General features: G+C 56.7%; 2 protein-coding genes across 2 annotated transcripts in view; both read left to right on the top strand.

The window, feature by feature from the left end:
* Nucleotides 1-5,559: 5,559 nt before the first annotated feature.
* ZIC2 (Zic family member 2) lies at nucleotides 5,560-11,317 on the top strand (the record flags this gene model as incomplete). The annotated part of the gene is made up of 3 exons (XM_082434648.1): nucleotides 5,560-6,631; nucleotides 8,420-8,583; nucleotides 8,756-11,317. The coding sequence occupies 3 exons, from the start codon at nucleotides 5,560-5,562 to the stop codon at nucleotides 9,128-9,130; spliced, it is 1,611 nt and encodes a 536-aa protein (XP_082290774.1). The 3' UTR covers nucleotides 9,131-11,317.
* LOC309647568 (uncharacterized protein) overlaps nucleotides 10,938-13,344 on the top strand; it is a gene marked incomplete at its 5' end in the record, with an annotated part of 31,920 nt that continues 29,513 nt past the window's right edge. Inside the window, 2 exons of the mRNA XM_082434985.1 lie at nucleotides 10,938-10,951; nucleotides 12,477-12,672. Of these exons, the coding sequence (XP_082291111.1) occupies nucleotides 10,938-10,951; nucleotides 12,477-12,672 (210 nt within the window). The remainder of the gene's footprint in view (nucleotides 10,952-12,476; nucleotides 12,673-13,344) is intronic.

The raw sequence follows: 13,344 nt of genomic DNA, 5'->3' as shown, positions 1-13,344 counted from the left end.
CAATATTTGAAGAAGCTGTTGAGATAGATCAAATAGTGACACGTTGACGGATTTACTGGTGTAAGCAATATGGTTGACATATGGCATTGTTATTTATGAATGACAGCATAAATTGTATTACAAAGTCTATTGCAATAATACTGCAGTTTATTGGAAAGCTGCTCGCCTGTCACCGGTATTCAGCCTCCCTGGATGTAGTTTTCCTGGGAGCCCAAAGGATAACGGCCCTCAAAATAATTAAACACATTGAAGTAAGCTAATGTCTTCTGTTTTGGGGGTTGTTTTTGTTTTTGCTTTGTTTTACAGCAGTAGAAACTCTCCCATCAGGAAAGGAAACAAAGTAAGGACAGTTAGTCCTCTTACTTTTGCAAAAGCACAACCAACCACTGTCACCTAGAAATGTTGGCTTCTATTTTTTTCTGAGTCCCTAATGACAAATACACAAACATTTGCATCCCTATCACTAAACTGCTAGTGAGCTTTTATTTTATATAGACACTTTTTATAAGCCCAGTTACAGAACAGTAAATTTTAACTGTAGAAAGAAGTTCTTTTAGCAGACTAGAGAGGGCCTTATCCTAAATCTCCACCTCCACTAAATCTCCCCCTTCTTAAAAATGGTATTTAAAAGTTACAACATTGGCTGAGATTTTCACGATTTCCCTTTCTTTTACCTTACAGATTTCCCCTTCTTTTACATTACACTTCTTTAAACCTCGGACAAAGATCTTTTGTTCTAGGTGAGTTTTACAGGGGAGGGGTGTCCCCCACCACACATGTGGTCCTTCATGGGTCAGGGGTCGCCCAGCCCAGGAGTGGCTGAGAGGCTGAATCAAAGGTGACCTGCAACTTAATATCCTGTTGATGATCTTGTTGAATTTATGAGTCTGTGATACAGAGGATAGTGCTGAAATCCTGTGAAATCCTTTTTTTTTTTTTTTTTTTTTTGTCCAGTGTATATAGACAGCTGATTCCACATTTTTTCCCTCCCATCTCTTCCCCCATTTCCATCCCTTTCCTTAAGTCCTTAAGAGGAAAATTAAAAGTTTGAGTGGTATGGTCACTGAGTGTTTCTGCTTTCCAATTCAAAGATCACTTTTGTTTGCTTGTTTGTTTTTGGTTTCTCCTGGCCAATGAGATACACCTGTGTGTGTGTGTGTGTGTGTGTGTGTGAGTATATTGTGTGTGCATTTGCATTGTTTGTATGTATATGTACACAAAATACTCATCATAGTCAACCCTTTACAGAGGCCCACAAACCGCAACAAGGTGTTCAGTGAATGAGTGCCTGGGTATTTGCTGGGATTTTCTGTTTTTTTGAAGACAACCCGAATTCTCTATTACACTGTCATTCTCTCCACTTGCCGGGAAAGGGACGCCAGCCCTGGCACCCAGGGGCCCGCCATACAGGGCCATCCACATGCAGCAAAGCCTAGAGTCTCGCTGGCCTAGCCCGGCGCAGGGTCTGTGAGATCTCCAAAGAACAATTTTGGAAAACTTACAAAGAGGGCACATGTTTGCCCGATGGGGACAGTTGTGGGTCCCGGGGGTCTGACCCCGACACGGCGGGCCGTTCTAGAAACCTGTTGAAAAACTGAATTCACTCACAGGATGCGGAACTCAGCTTGGCCGCTTTTTTTCCTTCGGCCAAGGAGCGCAAATGTACTTTTGAGGCAGTGACTCTGAAAGCCTTTGCAGGTTTTTTTTTTTTTCTCTCTCTCTCTCTCTCTCTCTCTCACTCTCTTGCTTTCTCTCTCTCCCCTTTCCTTCCTTTTAAAAAAACAGAACAAAACAAAACTGTGTCTTGAGGCAAAGGTGTTTTGCGGTTTGTAGAGAAATAAAGCGCTTCTAAGAGGGGACGGCGACGTGACTTTGAACTTGGCTCAGCTCCTCCATGTCGTGCAGAGGGAGGAGAACTGGAGCCCGGAAAGAATAGCCAGGAGGGCCCAGCCCGCAGGGTCTCCGGCGGGAATTAGCTTTCCGCCCCACCACCCGGCCGCGCGGGCCCCGGACCCAGCGCCAGCGAGCGCCCAGCGGCGTCGGCCCGAAACGGGCGCTGCAAAGCGGAATAGAAGCGAAAGGAGAGAATGGGGCGGAGAGGAGAGGGGCAGAGGCGCGCAGCGGGGGCGAGAAAGTGCGGAGGGAGGAGAACTTGAAGAAGTCTGATGGCTTGGGAGAAGGAAGGGAAGTGAGGTTTGGAGATGTGCAAGATCGCTATTCTCACGACCAGTCTCTAAGAGAATATTTTCTTTTGGAAACACTTTTGGAGTAAGCTTTTCCAATTCCCCCGCCGTACATATTGATGAATAAAATAAGCAAGTGTGAAAGGCTGTGCACTGGGCAATTTTATAGATTCACTGTAGCAGGGCAGCCTTCCTGCCTGGAGTCCGTCTCCGTCTCCGTCTCTGTCTCTCAGGTCCCTCTCCGCTTAGGAGGGCAGTTTGGCATTTGCCTCCCCATCCCCACGACATAGAGAGAGGTGTGTGGAGAAGAGGAACATTTCCTCCCTTTAGAGAAATCGAGAATTCCCAGCTTTCAGGCAAACTCGCAGGCTTTCAGACAAGATGCCCCGGCCTCCTTCCTTCTCTCCCACCCCCCTCTAGGCAGGGAAGGGGGACAGCGGGAGGGCATAGGGCCCCTTATGCGAGGGCCTGCGGCCCGCTCCGACCTTCAGAGAGAGATCCGCTCCAGCCGGGAGAGGCTGCCTGTGCCGGCGCGGGAGAGCCCGGTTCGGCCAGCGATCGCCGGCTAGAGTTGTCTTCCCGCGTTTTTGTTGATTGCATTTCAACATGAAATTTTGAAATGCGTGTGGATTATTTTCTCTTACTTGAATTTTATTTCAACTCCCAGAGATTTGTTTAAAGGAAAAATAAATAAAAAAGCAGTTCCCCACGCTAGCTAGGCGAAGGCGCTGGCCTCAGGCCTTCCATTCACACCTCCGCAGCCTCCGGGCCCGCCGGGCCCTCTCCGGTTACCTCCGGGGCGCAAGCTTTCAGCGGCGGCACAGGAAATGTCCGCAGCGGCCAACCGGGGACCTGGGGGATGGCCGGAGCCCCGGGGCCGCGAGGCAGGCCCCGCGCAGCACAGGGAGCAGCCTCGGGCCCGCCACCGCCTCGGGGGGTGGTCCCCGCTCCTGGAGAAGGGCTGATAAATGTCTTCTAGAAGGTTTAAGCCCTACCGGTATGGAGATTTCTTCTCTGGAGGCTCTGAGCCTGACCCTCGGCCAAACTGCAGCCTGAGCCTTGCTTGGCCGCGCGCCTAGGGCGTCCCCACACCTCCCACCCTACCGCGGCAGAGGCCCGGGCTTCTGGGCATCCACCCGAGGGTGACACCGTCTTTAAACCACTTCCAAACAACCACCTCCCTCGCAGGGGCCGCTGCCCAGTGTTTACAGCCGTAATCACAGGAGGACGCGAGCGGCGGGGGGAGCGGAGCGCGCCGAGCTCCGGCTGGGGGCCGCGGCCGGGGAGGGGGCGGCGTCTGGGTGAGTGTCCGGAAGGTGGGAGGAAGGGGCACGCCTGGCTTTCTCTAGGCCCTCCATCCCGCACCTGTGTTTTCAACACCACAGAACAAGTTGACAAAGTGTGTGTTGGGGGGATGGGCGCGGACAAGGAGCGTGCCAACCGGGCAGGAGACCGGCCCCCGGGCCGCTCCCCGCGGCGCCCTCCTGGGGCGGGGGAGGGCGGGGCGGGAGGCCCGGGTCTGCAGCGGCCCGGCGCGCAGAACCTCCCGCTCCGAGGCCTGGTTGCTAGCCAGGTTCTCGAGCAACCAGGGGTGCCCGCTTTAGGTGCCCGCCGGGAGCGGTTCGGGTCCCCGGGGAATCGGTGGCCTCTACCGAAGGGCGCGAGCGCAGGGTGCCGTCCCCTTCGGGCCCAGCCAAGGGCGCTGTGACCCCGCGGCCCAGGCCCGCGCGATGCGGGCCGCCCGGCTCCGGGGAGCGCCGCGGCCGGCCGGCCGAGGAGCCACAGCGCCAGGAGCGCGGGTGAAGAGCGGCAGGCTGGCAGACCCGGCGGGCTGCCACCAACAGCAGCAGCCGGGGAGGCGGGGAGCTGGAGGGGAGCTGGAGGGGCGCTGGGGAGGAGGGGCGGACCGGCCGCGGGGCGGGGGCGCCGGATTGACGGGGCCTCAGCGGCCAATGGCGGCGCCGGGAGGGCGGGCGGGGCGGGAGCCGCCGTTAAAGGGGCGGTGTGAGCGGGAGGCCCGGCCTGAAGCCTGAGGGAAGGAGGGAGACCCGGGCGGGAGGCGCGGGGGCGAGGGGGGAGGGGAGAGGAAAAGGAGGAGACAAAAAATAAAAAATAAAAGGCTGCGGCTTTGGCGCCCACTGAAATAAACAGAGGCGGAGGCGGTGGCGAACGGAGTCCACCGCAGCCGAAAGCGGGAAACCTACTTCGGCCTCTTCGCGTTTGCTCGGGCTGCGCACTCCGCTGGGTCCTCGCGGGTGCGGCCGCCCGCTCCGGGTCCAGTGTCCCGGGCCGACCGGCGAGAGGGAGGGAGCGAGCTAGAGAACACTTTTTTATTGTTGTTATTGTTTTTCAGCCCAGCCTCCCCTCCTCCCTCCCTCTGCTTGCCTTCTCCCCTCCTACAGCCCCCTTCCCTCCTCCTCCCCTGCTCCCCCGCCTCCTCCTCCTCCCGCACAACTTAAAGAAAGAGGGAGCGGCGCGGCAGCTTCCTTCATCTGGGGGAATTCGTGGCCGCTGCCAGTTTACTACACGAGGCGCAGCCAATGCCAAGCGCGGAGGACGAGGAGGGCTAAATACCGCGGCCGCGGAGCCGAACAATACCCGCCGCGCGCGGGGCGGCGCGGCGAGGGCCGCGGGGGAAGGAGCAGCCGACAGAGCGCGCCGCGGAGAGGGCGCCCGGCCTCCGTCCGCCGCCCCAGCTCCCCCCGCCGCGGTCAGGTGGAGCCGCGGGCGCGCCAGGCCGGGGCGCCGAGCGCGGAGGTCGCCTCGGTCCTCGCCTCGCCAGCCTGCCTGGCCCGCGGACGGCCGCCGCAGTCCGGCACCTTGGTCCCGCGGCTGCTGTGATTTCATTCTGCAGGCGCGGCTTGGCGCTGCCGGGCCCCGGGGCCGCTGGGCGTGCGAGCGAGTGAGTGCGTGCGCGCGCGAGTGCGCGCAGGGGTGGGGGCCGCTGCGCTGCGTTCGCCCCCCGTCGACCCCCCTCTCCGCTCAGTTCCCCACACCTCCCTCCCGCTCCCTCCTCCCGCCCGCCCTCCCCTGCCCTGCCCGCCCCCGCCGCAGCTCCTTTAATACACTTTGGTTCTCCGCCTGGCTTTGGACTCTTCTCCACCACCTCCTCCTCCTCCTCCCGCGCCTCCGCCGCCGCCGCCTCCTCCTCTTCCTCTCCGCGCTTTCGCTCCGCGCCTGGCCGCCCGAGGCAGATCTAGGCGGCGGCGGAGGCGGCGGGCGCAAGAGCGCGGCTCCCGGGGCTGAAGCCGCCACCACCTCCGCCGCCTGCGCTCGGAGCTGGGCGGCCGCTGAACGTACTGCGCGCGGGGCGGGAGTTGGAGCCGAGGAGGCGCGGGGCTCGCCGGGGCCGGCGGGGAGGGCAGACGCGCTGGCCATGCTCCTGGATGCGGGGCCGCAGTTCCCGGCCATCGGGGTGGGCAGCTTCGCGCGCCACCATCACCACTCGGCCGCCGCGGCGGCGGCGGCGGCCGCGGAGATGCAGGACCGCGAACTGAGCTTGGCGGCGGCACAGAACGGCTTCGTGGACTCGGCGGCCGCGCACATGGGCGCCTTCAAGCTCAACCCGGGCGCGCACGAGTTGTCCCCCGGCCAGAGCTCGGCGTTCACGTCGCAGGGCCCCAGCGCCTACCCCGGCTCCGCCGCGGCCGCCGCGGCCGCCGCCGCGCTCGGGCCCCATGCCGCGCATGTCGGCTCCTACTCTGGGCCGCCCTTCAACTCCACCCGGGACTTCCTGTTCCGCAGCCGCGGCTTCGGCGACTCGGCGCCGGGCGGCGGGCAGCATGGGCTGTTCGGGCCGGGAGCTGGCGGCCTGCACCACGCGCACTCGGACGCGCAGGGCCACCTCCTCTTTCCCGGCCTCCCGGAGCAGCACGGGCCGCACGGCTCGCAGAATGTGCTCAACGGGCAGATGCGCCTCGGACTGCCCGGCGAGGTGTTCGGGCGCTCGGATCAGTACCGCCAGGTGGCCAGCCCGCGGACCGACCCCTACTCGGCGGCGCAGCTCCACAACCAATACGGCCCCATGAATATGAACATGGGTATGAACATGGCAGCGGCCGCCGCCCACCACCATCACCACCACCACCACCCTGGTGCCTTTTTCCGCTACATGCGGCAGCAGTGCATCAAGCAGGAGCTCATCTGCAAGTGGATCGACCCGGAGCAGCTGAGCAACCCCAAGAAGAGCTGCAACAAAACTTTCAGCACCATGCACGAGCTGGTGACCCACGTCTCCGTGGAGCACGTCGGCGGCCCGGAGCAGAGCAACCACGTCTGCTTCTGGGAAGAGTGTCCGCGCGAGGGCAAGCCCTTCAAGGCCAAATACAAACTGGTCAACCACATCCGCGTGCACACCGGCGAGAAGCCCTTCCCCTGCCCCTTCCCGGGCTGCGGCAAGGTCTTCGCGCGCTCCGAGAACCTCAAGATCCACAAAAGGACCCACACAGGTAACGAGGGGTCGGGACAGGGACGGGGCGCAGAGGGGAAGAGAGGCCATGGTTGGTTGGCTGGGAGAAACGCGCCGACCGCCAGCCCCTGCCCTGGGATGGGAGATGTTTTTGTGTGTGCGAGAGAGCCAGCAGCTTGTTTTTGTTGGAGAATGAAAGAATATTATTGGGTTGGGTTTTTCCATGTGCGGAAATTGAGTTTTAAATGATCACGGTAACATCAAAGGTATGCTTTGGGTGACGCAGTTGCTTCGTCTGCTCGGCCCCGGTTAATAATTTCCGTCCTAAATAGAACGCACAAAATAAAACTGCTCTCCAACTTGGTGCCCGGGAATCGAGCCTAGAGAGGATTCTGCCAGCTTGTCTGAATGTGCTTTTCTGCTCCGGGTGTGTGTCTGCGTTTGAGTGGTTTGTGTGTTTTCCCACTTATTTTACTCGGGGTCCAAACGTCCTTACCCGGACTGTTTCCCATTAAAAATGAGTCTGGTGTGAGCCGAAGTTGTAAAGCGTTTCTCGTTTTTAAAGCCCATCTCGAGGTGGGTCGCGGGGCTTTACAGTGGGTTCGCAGCAGTTTGTGAAATTCTCTAATGGGCACCAGAGGGTTTGCGATTCCAAACTTGGACCGACAACCGGGTCAGCAAGAGCCCGGGGCAGCGAGGCCCCGCGGGGCAATCGCGTGAGAAGAGGGAGCCGAGAAAGAATGCGCCTCTCGCCTCATAGATTATTCATCTATGACCAGGTCCCAGCCGAAATCGTGCCAGACGATTTCCTAAAAGAAAGCCAAATGTTTTAGCAACTTCCCCCGTCAATATTTACTCCGAAGTGGGGATGCGCCAGCGGCCTATTGTTCTCTTCCGGGAAGGGAGGGAGCCGAGGTGCGAGACAAGCTTTTAACAAGGTTTAAAATTTGAGAAATCTATTTGCATGAAATGCTCGCTTTCGAGTCCTGCGTCTGAGCGGATGTCTTTAAAAAACAATTTAGGTGCTAATGGAATTTAACGTTAAATGGTCCCCTTTCCAAGTGGAACAGTGTTTGAGTTCTCACACCTCTAAATGACTCCAAGCATTTGGAATTTTGGCAACAGGATGCAGGGACCGCCAGAAAATTAAACAGGGAGATTCTGAAAGCGTTTGCTGATCCCCCCACACCCACAGCCCAGCCTGTGCCTCTCTGCAATCGCCAGGTGCTGCCGTACGTCTGATATTTATCTCTTTCCCAACTTCTCTTTAAAAAGACTGGAAGTGAGCCTAGAATTATGGTTAATTCAATTTGCAGAATTTTGGACGAAAAATACTGGCTCAGTCGCTATCCACAGCACAGTCCCCAAACAACACACAGCAACTCCAAACGTAATTGCCTACTGGCCCCAGAGAGAAGCCGACAGCAGCCCAGCAGCCTGTGTGATTCTGATAATGCCCCAAATATTTTGTCATAATAACAGCTTCTCCAGGGCGAGACCAACTCGTTAGAAGCTGCGAATCCAAGAAGCCCTATAGAAAGGCAGGCAGGGGTGGGGTGCTACCCCACACTCGTCATAAATTTGAGGAAATGCGGATCAGCCTGGAAGAAAAGTAAAATACGAAATTAATGAGCACGACTGTCAAGTGGGAAGGCAGTTAATTTCGTCTTGGTTCTGCCACAGAAGGGATCCGCCTTGTTTAAGGAAGCCAGGCCCTTATCGCCCCTCTTTCCTCCTCCCGGAGGCCTGGCCCCCTCCGGGGTGGGTGGGGGTCCCGGGGGGGGGGGCTCTGGGCGTCGGCAGCAAGCGCCCATGTTCGTGTCCACAGGGGAGAAGCCTTTCCAGTGTGAGTTCGAGGGCTGCGACCGGCGCTTCGCCAACAGCAGCGACAGGAAGAAGCATATGCACGTCCACACCTCCGATAAGCCCTATCTGTGCAAGATGTGCGACAAGTCCTACACGCACCCCAGCTCGCTGCGGAAACACATGAAGGTACCACCGGGGAGGCCGGGAGGAGGGCGAGGTGGTCGGCCCGGGAAGGCGAGGGTTCCCCGGGGCCGCGGGGGGGCATTCCTGGGGGTGCTCCTCCCGGAGGCCCGGCCCCACAGCAGCTGCACTCACACCCAGTCCCCTTTGGTCTCCCCTCCCGGCTTTTGTCTTGAAGGTCCATGAGTCCTCCCCGCAGGGCTCCGAGTCCTCCCCTGCCGCCAGCTCCGGCTACGAGTCGTCCACGCCCCCGGGGCTGGTGTCCCCCAGCGCCGAGCCCCAGAGCAGCTCCAACCTCTCCCCGGCGGCGGCAGCGGCTGCAGCAGCGGCAGCGGCAGCGGCGGCGGCGGTGTCCGCGGTGCATCGGGGCGGAGGCTCGGGCGGCGGCAGCGCGGGCGGAGGCTCTGGTGGAGGCGGCGGCGGCAGCGGGGGCAGCGGAGGCGGCGGCGGGGCGGGCGGGGGCGGCGGCGGCGGCGGCGGCTCTGGCGGGGGCAGTGGGACGGCCGGAGGCCACAGCGGCCTCTCCTCCAACTTCAATGAATGGTACGTGTGAGAGGCCGGGGCCTCTCTCCCTCTCCCGGTCCCCACCCTGGCGCGGCGACCCTCCGGTGGCGAGCGCCCAGGGCACCCTGTGACCGTGTTGTTAAAATTATGAATCTGATTTTTATGATGATGAAAACGATTTTACCAGCAGAAGGATTTTTTAAAGTTTTTTTTTTTTTTTTCTAAATCTAATCTAGGCATGAAAAGCAAAAAGATCCCTTCCGGAGTCTCTGAAGCTAAAAATATAAAATAAGAAATAAAAAATAAAAAAACCCATAAAAAAATTGAACCAAACCCCCTATGCCTTCCCCCATGCGCGCTTTCCTTCCCACCCCTTTCCCAGGCTTCTGACAAACCGTGTACATAGCGGGCTCCTCCTTCCTTCTCCAAGGTGGTTTTAATGGCTTCTTGGTGTATAGAAGTTTGTCCATTTGTAATTCTCTGGATTGCGTTCCTCCTGCCTTTCTTCCCTTCCCTTCCCCAAGTGATGGGCTTTTTCTTTTCTCTTTTTTAGTTTCCCCGGTTTCTTTTTAAGTAATGTGGAAGAAAATGGTTTATTTTGTATTGTGGTATTGAATATTGTGTTCCTTTTTATGAGGCAACTTGATTGTAAACTTCATGCAACTATAGACTGGAAAAAACAAGCCGTGCCAAAGTCTCCCTTCTGTTTCTTCAACATGCTGATCCACAGCACTCACACACACATCACCACCACCAACGCTTGTGAATGTATTTTTCTGTTAGCTGGGTTTACATGTGATGTTTTAGTGCGTTTGCAAGTTCAATTTGTTAGTTCCTGTATGAAAGATTTTGGTGGGGGGGTGGGAATAAACGTCGTGCCGTTAGTTTTTTCCGTAATAACACCCTTCCTTCTGTAAATACCCGTTACCATATTTATCCATTTGTAATTAAATTATGGTATTAACTTGCTACAGAGGAAACAATATTTATAAAGAATGTTTCTTAACTATAAATATGTACAATTGTGGGCATAAACTGTTTCAGATTTTTTATTTGAAGGTTTTAAGTGGTTTGATCATTTCTTGTGATATGTTTTGAGAGTAATGCATACAGAAATATAATAAAATGTTGAAACTGCATGAACATACTATTTTTTTCTAGCAAACTTATTCAAGGAAATGGGGGGGGAGGCAGCTGAGGACTGACATGGGTCTGGATCAGCTGCCTGATTGAATGGGAGGCACCACGTCGCATTCTGGGGAGGAAGGTGTATGCTAGAAACTGGGCCAAACTACCCCTTTGGCAGAAAGTCTCAAAATTATTTTCTCTGTCCTTTGTGTCGTAGCTGAGAGTGAATTAAATTTTTGGAAATCCCCTGTAAGGAATGGCGGCAGGAACCTTCAGGGTTTCTAATGGCTCCATTATCTGAGGGAATGCCTTTCTTTCAGCTATTTGGACTGGATTTAAGAGCACTAAACATTTCCTTATTCTTTGTTTTCCCTCTTCCCTGCCCCCTTTCCTTTCCCTCCCTCTGAAAAGCTGAGGTACAGTTATTTTTAATTGCACGTTTAAAACTGAGCTGACTACTTTGTTTTTGAACTTGGCTCAATGATTATAGTTTAAGGGCCCCTTTCTACTAAAAGTTTTTTTCTTGAAATTTTAAACAGAGAGCTTGCTCAAGAAATCCTGCTTATCTGCCCAGCCGCTGCTCACCAATAAGCACGATGTTCAAGGGAGGAAGGTGACAAATAGACTGCATTTTGATTTAGGAAAGCAACAAACCATCGGCCCCAAATGAAAAGAGAACCTCTTCAAGAATTCAGTGAAATCAAATAGAATAAGCTACAAAGACGAAAATGGCCAGGTGGAAGTGAGTGAGGCAAGGGACGGACCACCAGCTTTCTCTAGGGTTTGCAGCCTCACTCCCCTACCCTGCAAGAGTTTAACAGAGTTTTCAAACAAGATGCTCTAAGGAAGAAAGGGAAAATAATTTTAATAATCAAAGGGTAGGAATGAGGGAATTTGTTTTTAAATCCCTGAGCCATCAAGACATTTCCAGAACTTCCTGAGTACCGGTGTTGCTCAGAGAGGCCCTGGCAGTCCCGGAGTCACCCCCCAGTGGTGAAAAGGTTTGGACGTCAGCGGCGACACCCCCATAGGACTGCCTAGCGGCGTGCAGGGCTCTCCTGGCGGAGGCCGATGGCGCGACTGGCTGCGGCGGCCGGCGCTTCTCTCCTTCCCCTTTGGCCCTGGACTGAGCCGCAGGGACCGGCAGGCTAGGCTGGAGGGCTGCTTGGGGAGAAGGGCAACCCTGACCTCCCGGAGGCCATGCTACCCATTCAATGGGGAGGGAAAGACTTTAGCTTGGGGGCTGTGTGTGTGTCCCAGAGGGTGACATTCGCCGCCGGGCCAGCCCTCCCCAGCGGTCCAGCGAACTGCCTAAGCGCCAGCTCCTGAAGCAATCAATCCCTTATTAAAATCAAATTTATAACCCCTAATAATATTAAGGAAAATTATTCAAATAAGTGGCATATGTTACTGATCCTTGGGAGATTTAAATGAACACATTATAAGCTGTGAGGAAAACGTGTACAGTTTTCCAACGTCCCCCGCCCCCGGGGGAGAGGGTGCAGGAATCTGATTAAATGTTTGACATAACCTATGCAAGAATGAGATGGTCTATTCTAAATGTTTTAAACTTTTTTTTTTTTTTTTGGTGGAAATTATTGGCTTTGAGACAAACTCCCGAACCCAAGGAGAAGATCAGAAGCGTGGGGTGGGGGGTGGGGGTGTGATTTTAGTATCAACTCAAGGCCTGGGGGCTTTTCTTCTCATTTGGGGGAAGAAGGAAGGCTGCCAAGAAGAGGACGCTGTCACAGCCTTGCGTCGGCGGGATCGCTTTCCAGATGTGAACATCGGAGAGCTGCCGGGGGCCTTTTAGGTCCGGGGGCGCTGCTCCTCGTTGTGAGCAGGAAATAAAACGGGGAAGGGGCCTGGCGTGAGGGGGCCTACAGCCCGGGAGCGGCCTCCTAGGCCACCCCAGGGTGTGCGGGGGCGGGTGGGAGCAACTTTGCAGCGAAATCTCTCCCCGTTCTGCAGCCCTTGCGTCCCGCCGCTTTGTCCAAACAAGTCACGGACCTGACCGTGTGGCCCGGTCTCCGCCTTTCACTTCGGCCCTGCGCGTTCCCGGAGACAGGATGGGGGAGAGGGAGATGGCGAAGGTGTGAGAGCATCAGAGATGTCAGGACGCCTCAACTTAGACGCGCGCGGGGAGGCAGGCGGCCCAAGGTCCCGCGCGGCCTCGAGGTACCTGGGCCTGGGAGTGGGCGGTGCAGGCGTCTCCCCTCCCCCGCCTATAGGGACCCGAATCTAACCTGCCCCTGCCTTGCCTCCAGAACCACCAAACTGAGGCCAGTTTCCGCCTCCCTCAGGGGATCCAGAGCTGCGCTGTGGTTCGCCGCCCGCAGGGAGGCCGACTGCCGGGCCGGGAGACTGTTCCTGCAGGTCAACGCTGTCAACTTGAACTTCAGAACTCGCAAGCTCGCTCCCTTTCCGCTCCGCTCCATCCACCACCAAATAACTCCCCTCAACGCGAGAGTCGCTTTATCTGGAGGCAGCTGGAGCCCCCTCGGGAGGCCCATCATCATTATTATTATTAATTATCGTGATCCTCACTGCATTATTAATGACCACAATGATAACTAGCATCGGTATCAGTATCTCCCGGTTCAGTGATGTCCCCTGAAGCCCCGGGCAGGCGGGGGAGAAGGTCACTCCGGGAGCAGAGGCTCGGTTCTGCTCCGGGCGCGAGCAAGGGGAGGCTGCTAGGGCAGAGGCCCGTCGGGACGCGCAGAAAGGAAACAGGTCACAGGCCCAGCACCCCGCTATCCCACGCTGTCCCAGCCCCTTTCCTTTCTGCTGGCATCTTCTCTCTTCCTCCTCCTCCCCACCCCCTGGTCCCTTTGTCTCTTTTTCAGACGGATGTTTTCAGTCTCGAGTGGTGTATTTTCCGCACAAAACTCTGAGATCAAGGGCAGATCATAGGCTGGACCGGAGGTTCGGGTTTCCCTGTGCTCCCCGCTGTTCTCTTGCAACCTGGGGTTGGCTAGGAAGGCCTGGGCTTTCCAGGCGACCGGTTGCCCGCCCAGGTCGGCAGGAGTGGGGTGGGGAGGAGATTCTGGTAGGTCCCTGGTGAGCGCACCGGTGGCATGGTGGGACTCGAGGGGACCCACCGACTATTCACTAGGGACTCGGGTCCTACCT

Source organism: Balaenoptera physalus (genome assembly GCF_965194825.1).
Source record: "Balaenoptera physalus genome assembly, chromosome: 18".
Lineage (NCBI taxonomy): Eukaryota > Metazoa > Chordata > Mammalia > Artiodactyla > Balaenopteridae > Balaenoptera > Balaenoptera physalus.
This window is presented reverse-complemented; position numbering and strand designations above follow the sequence as displayed.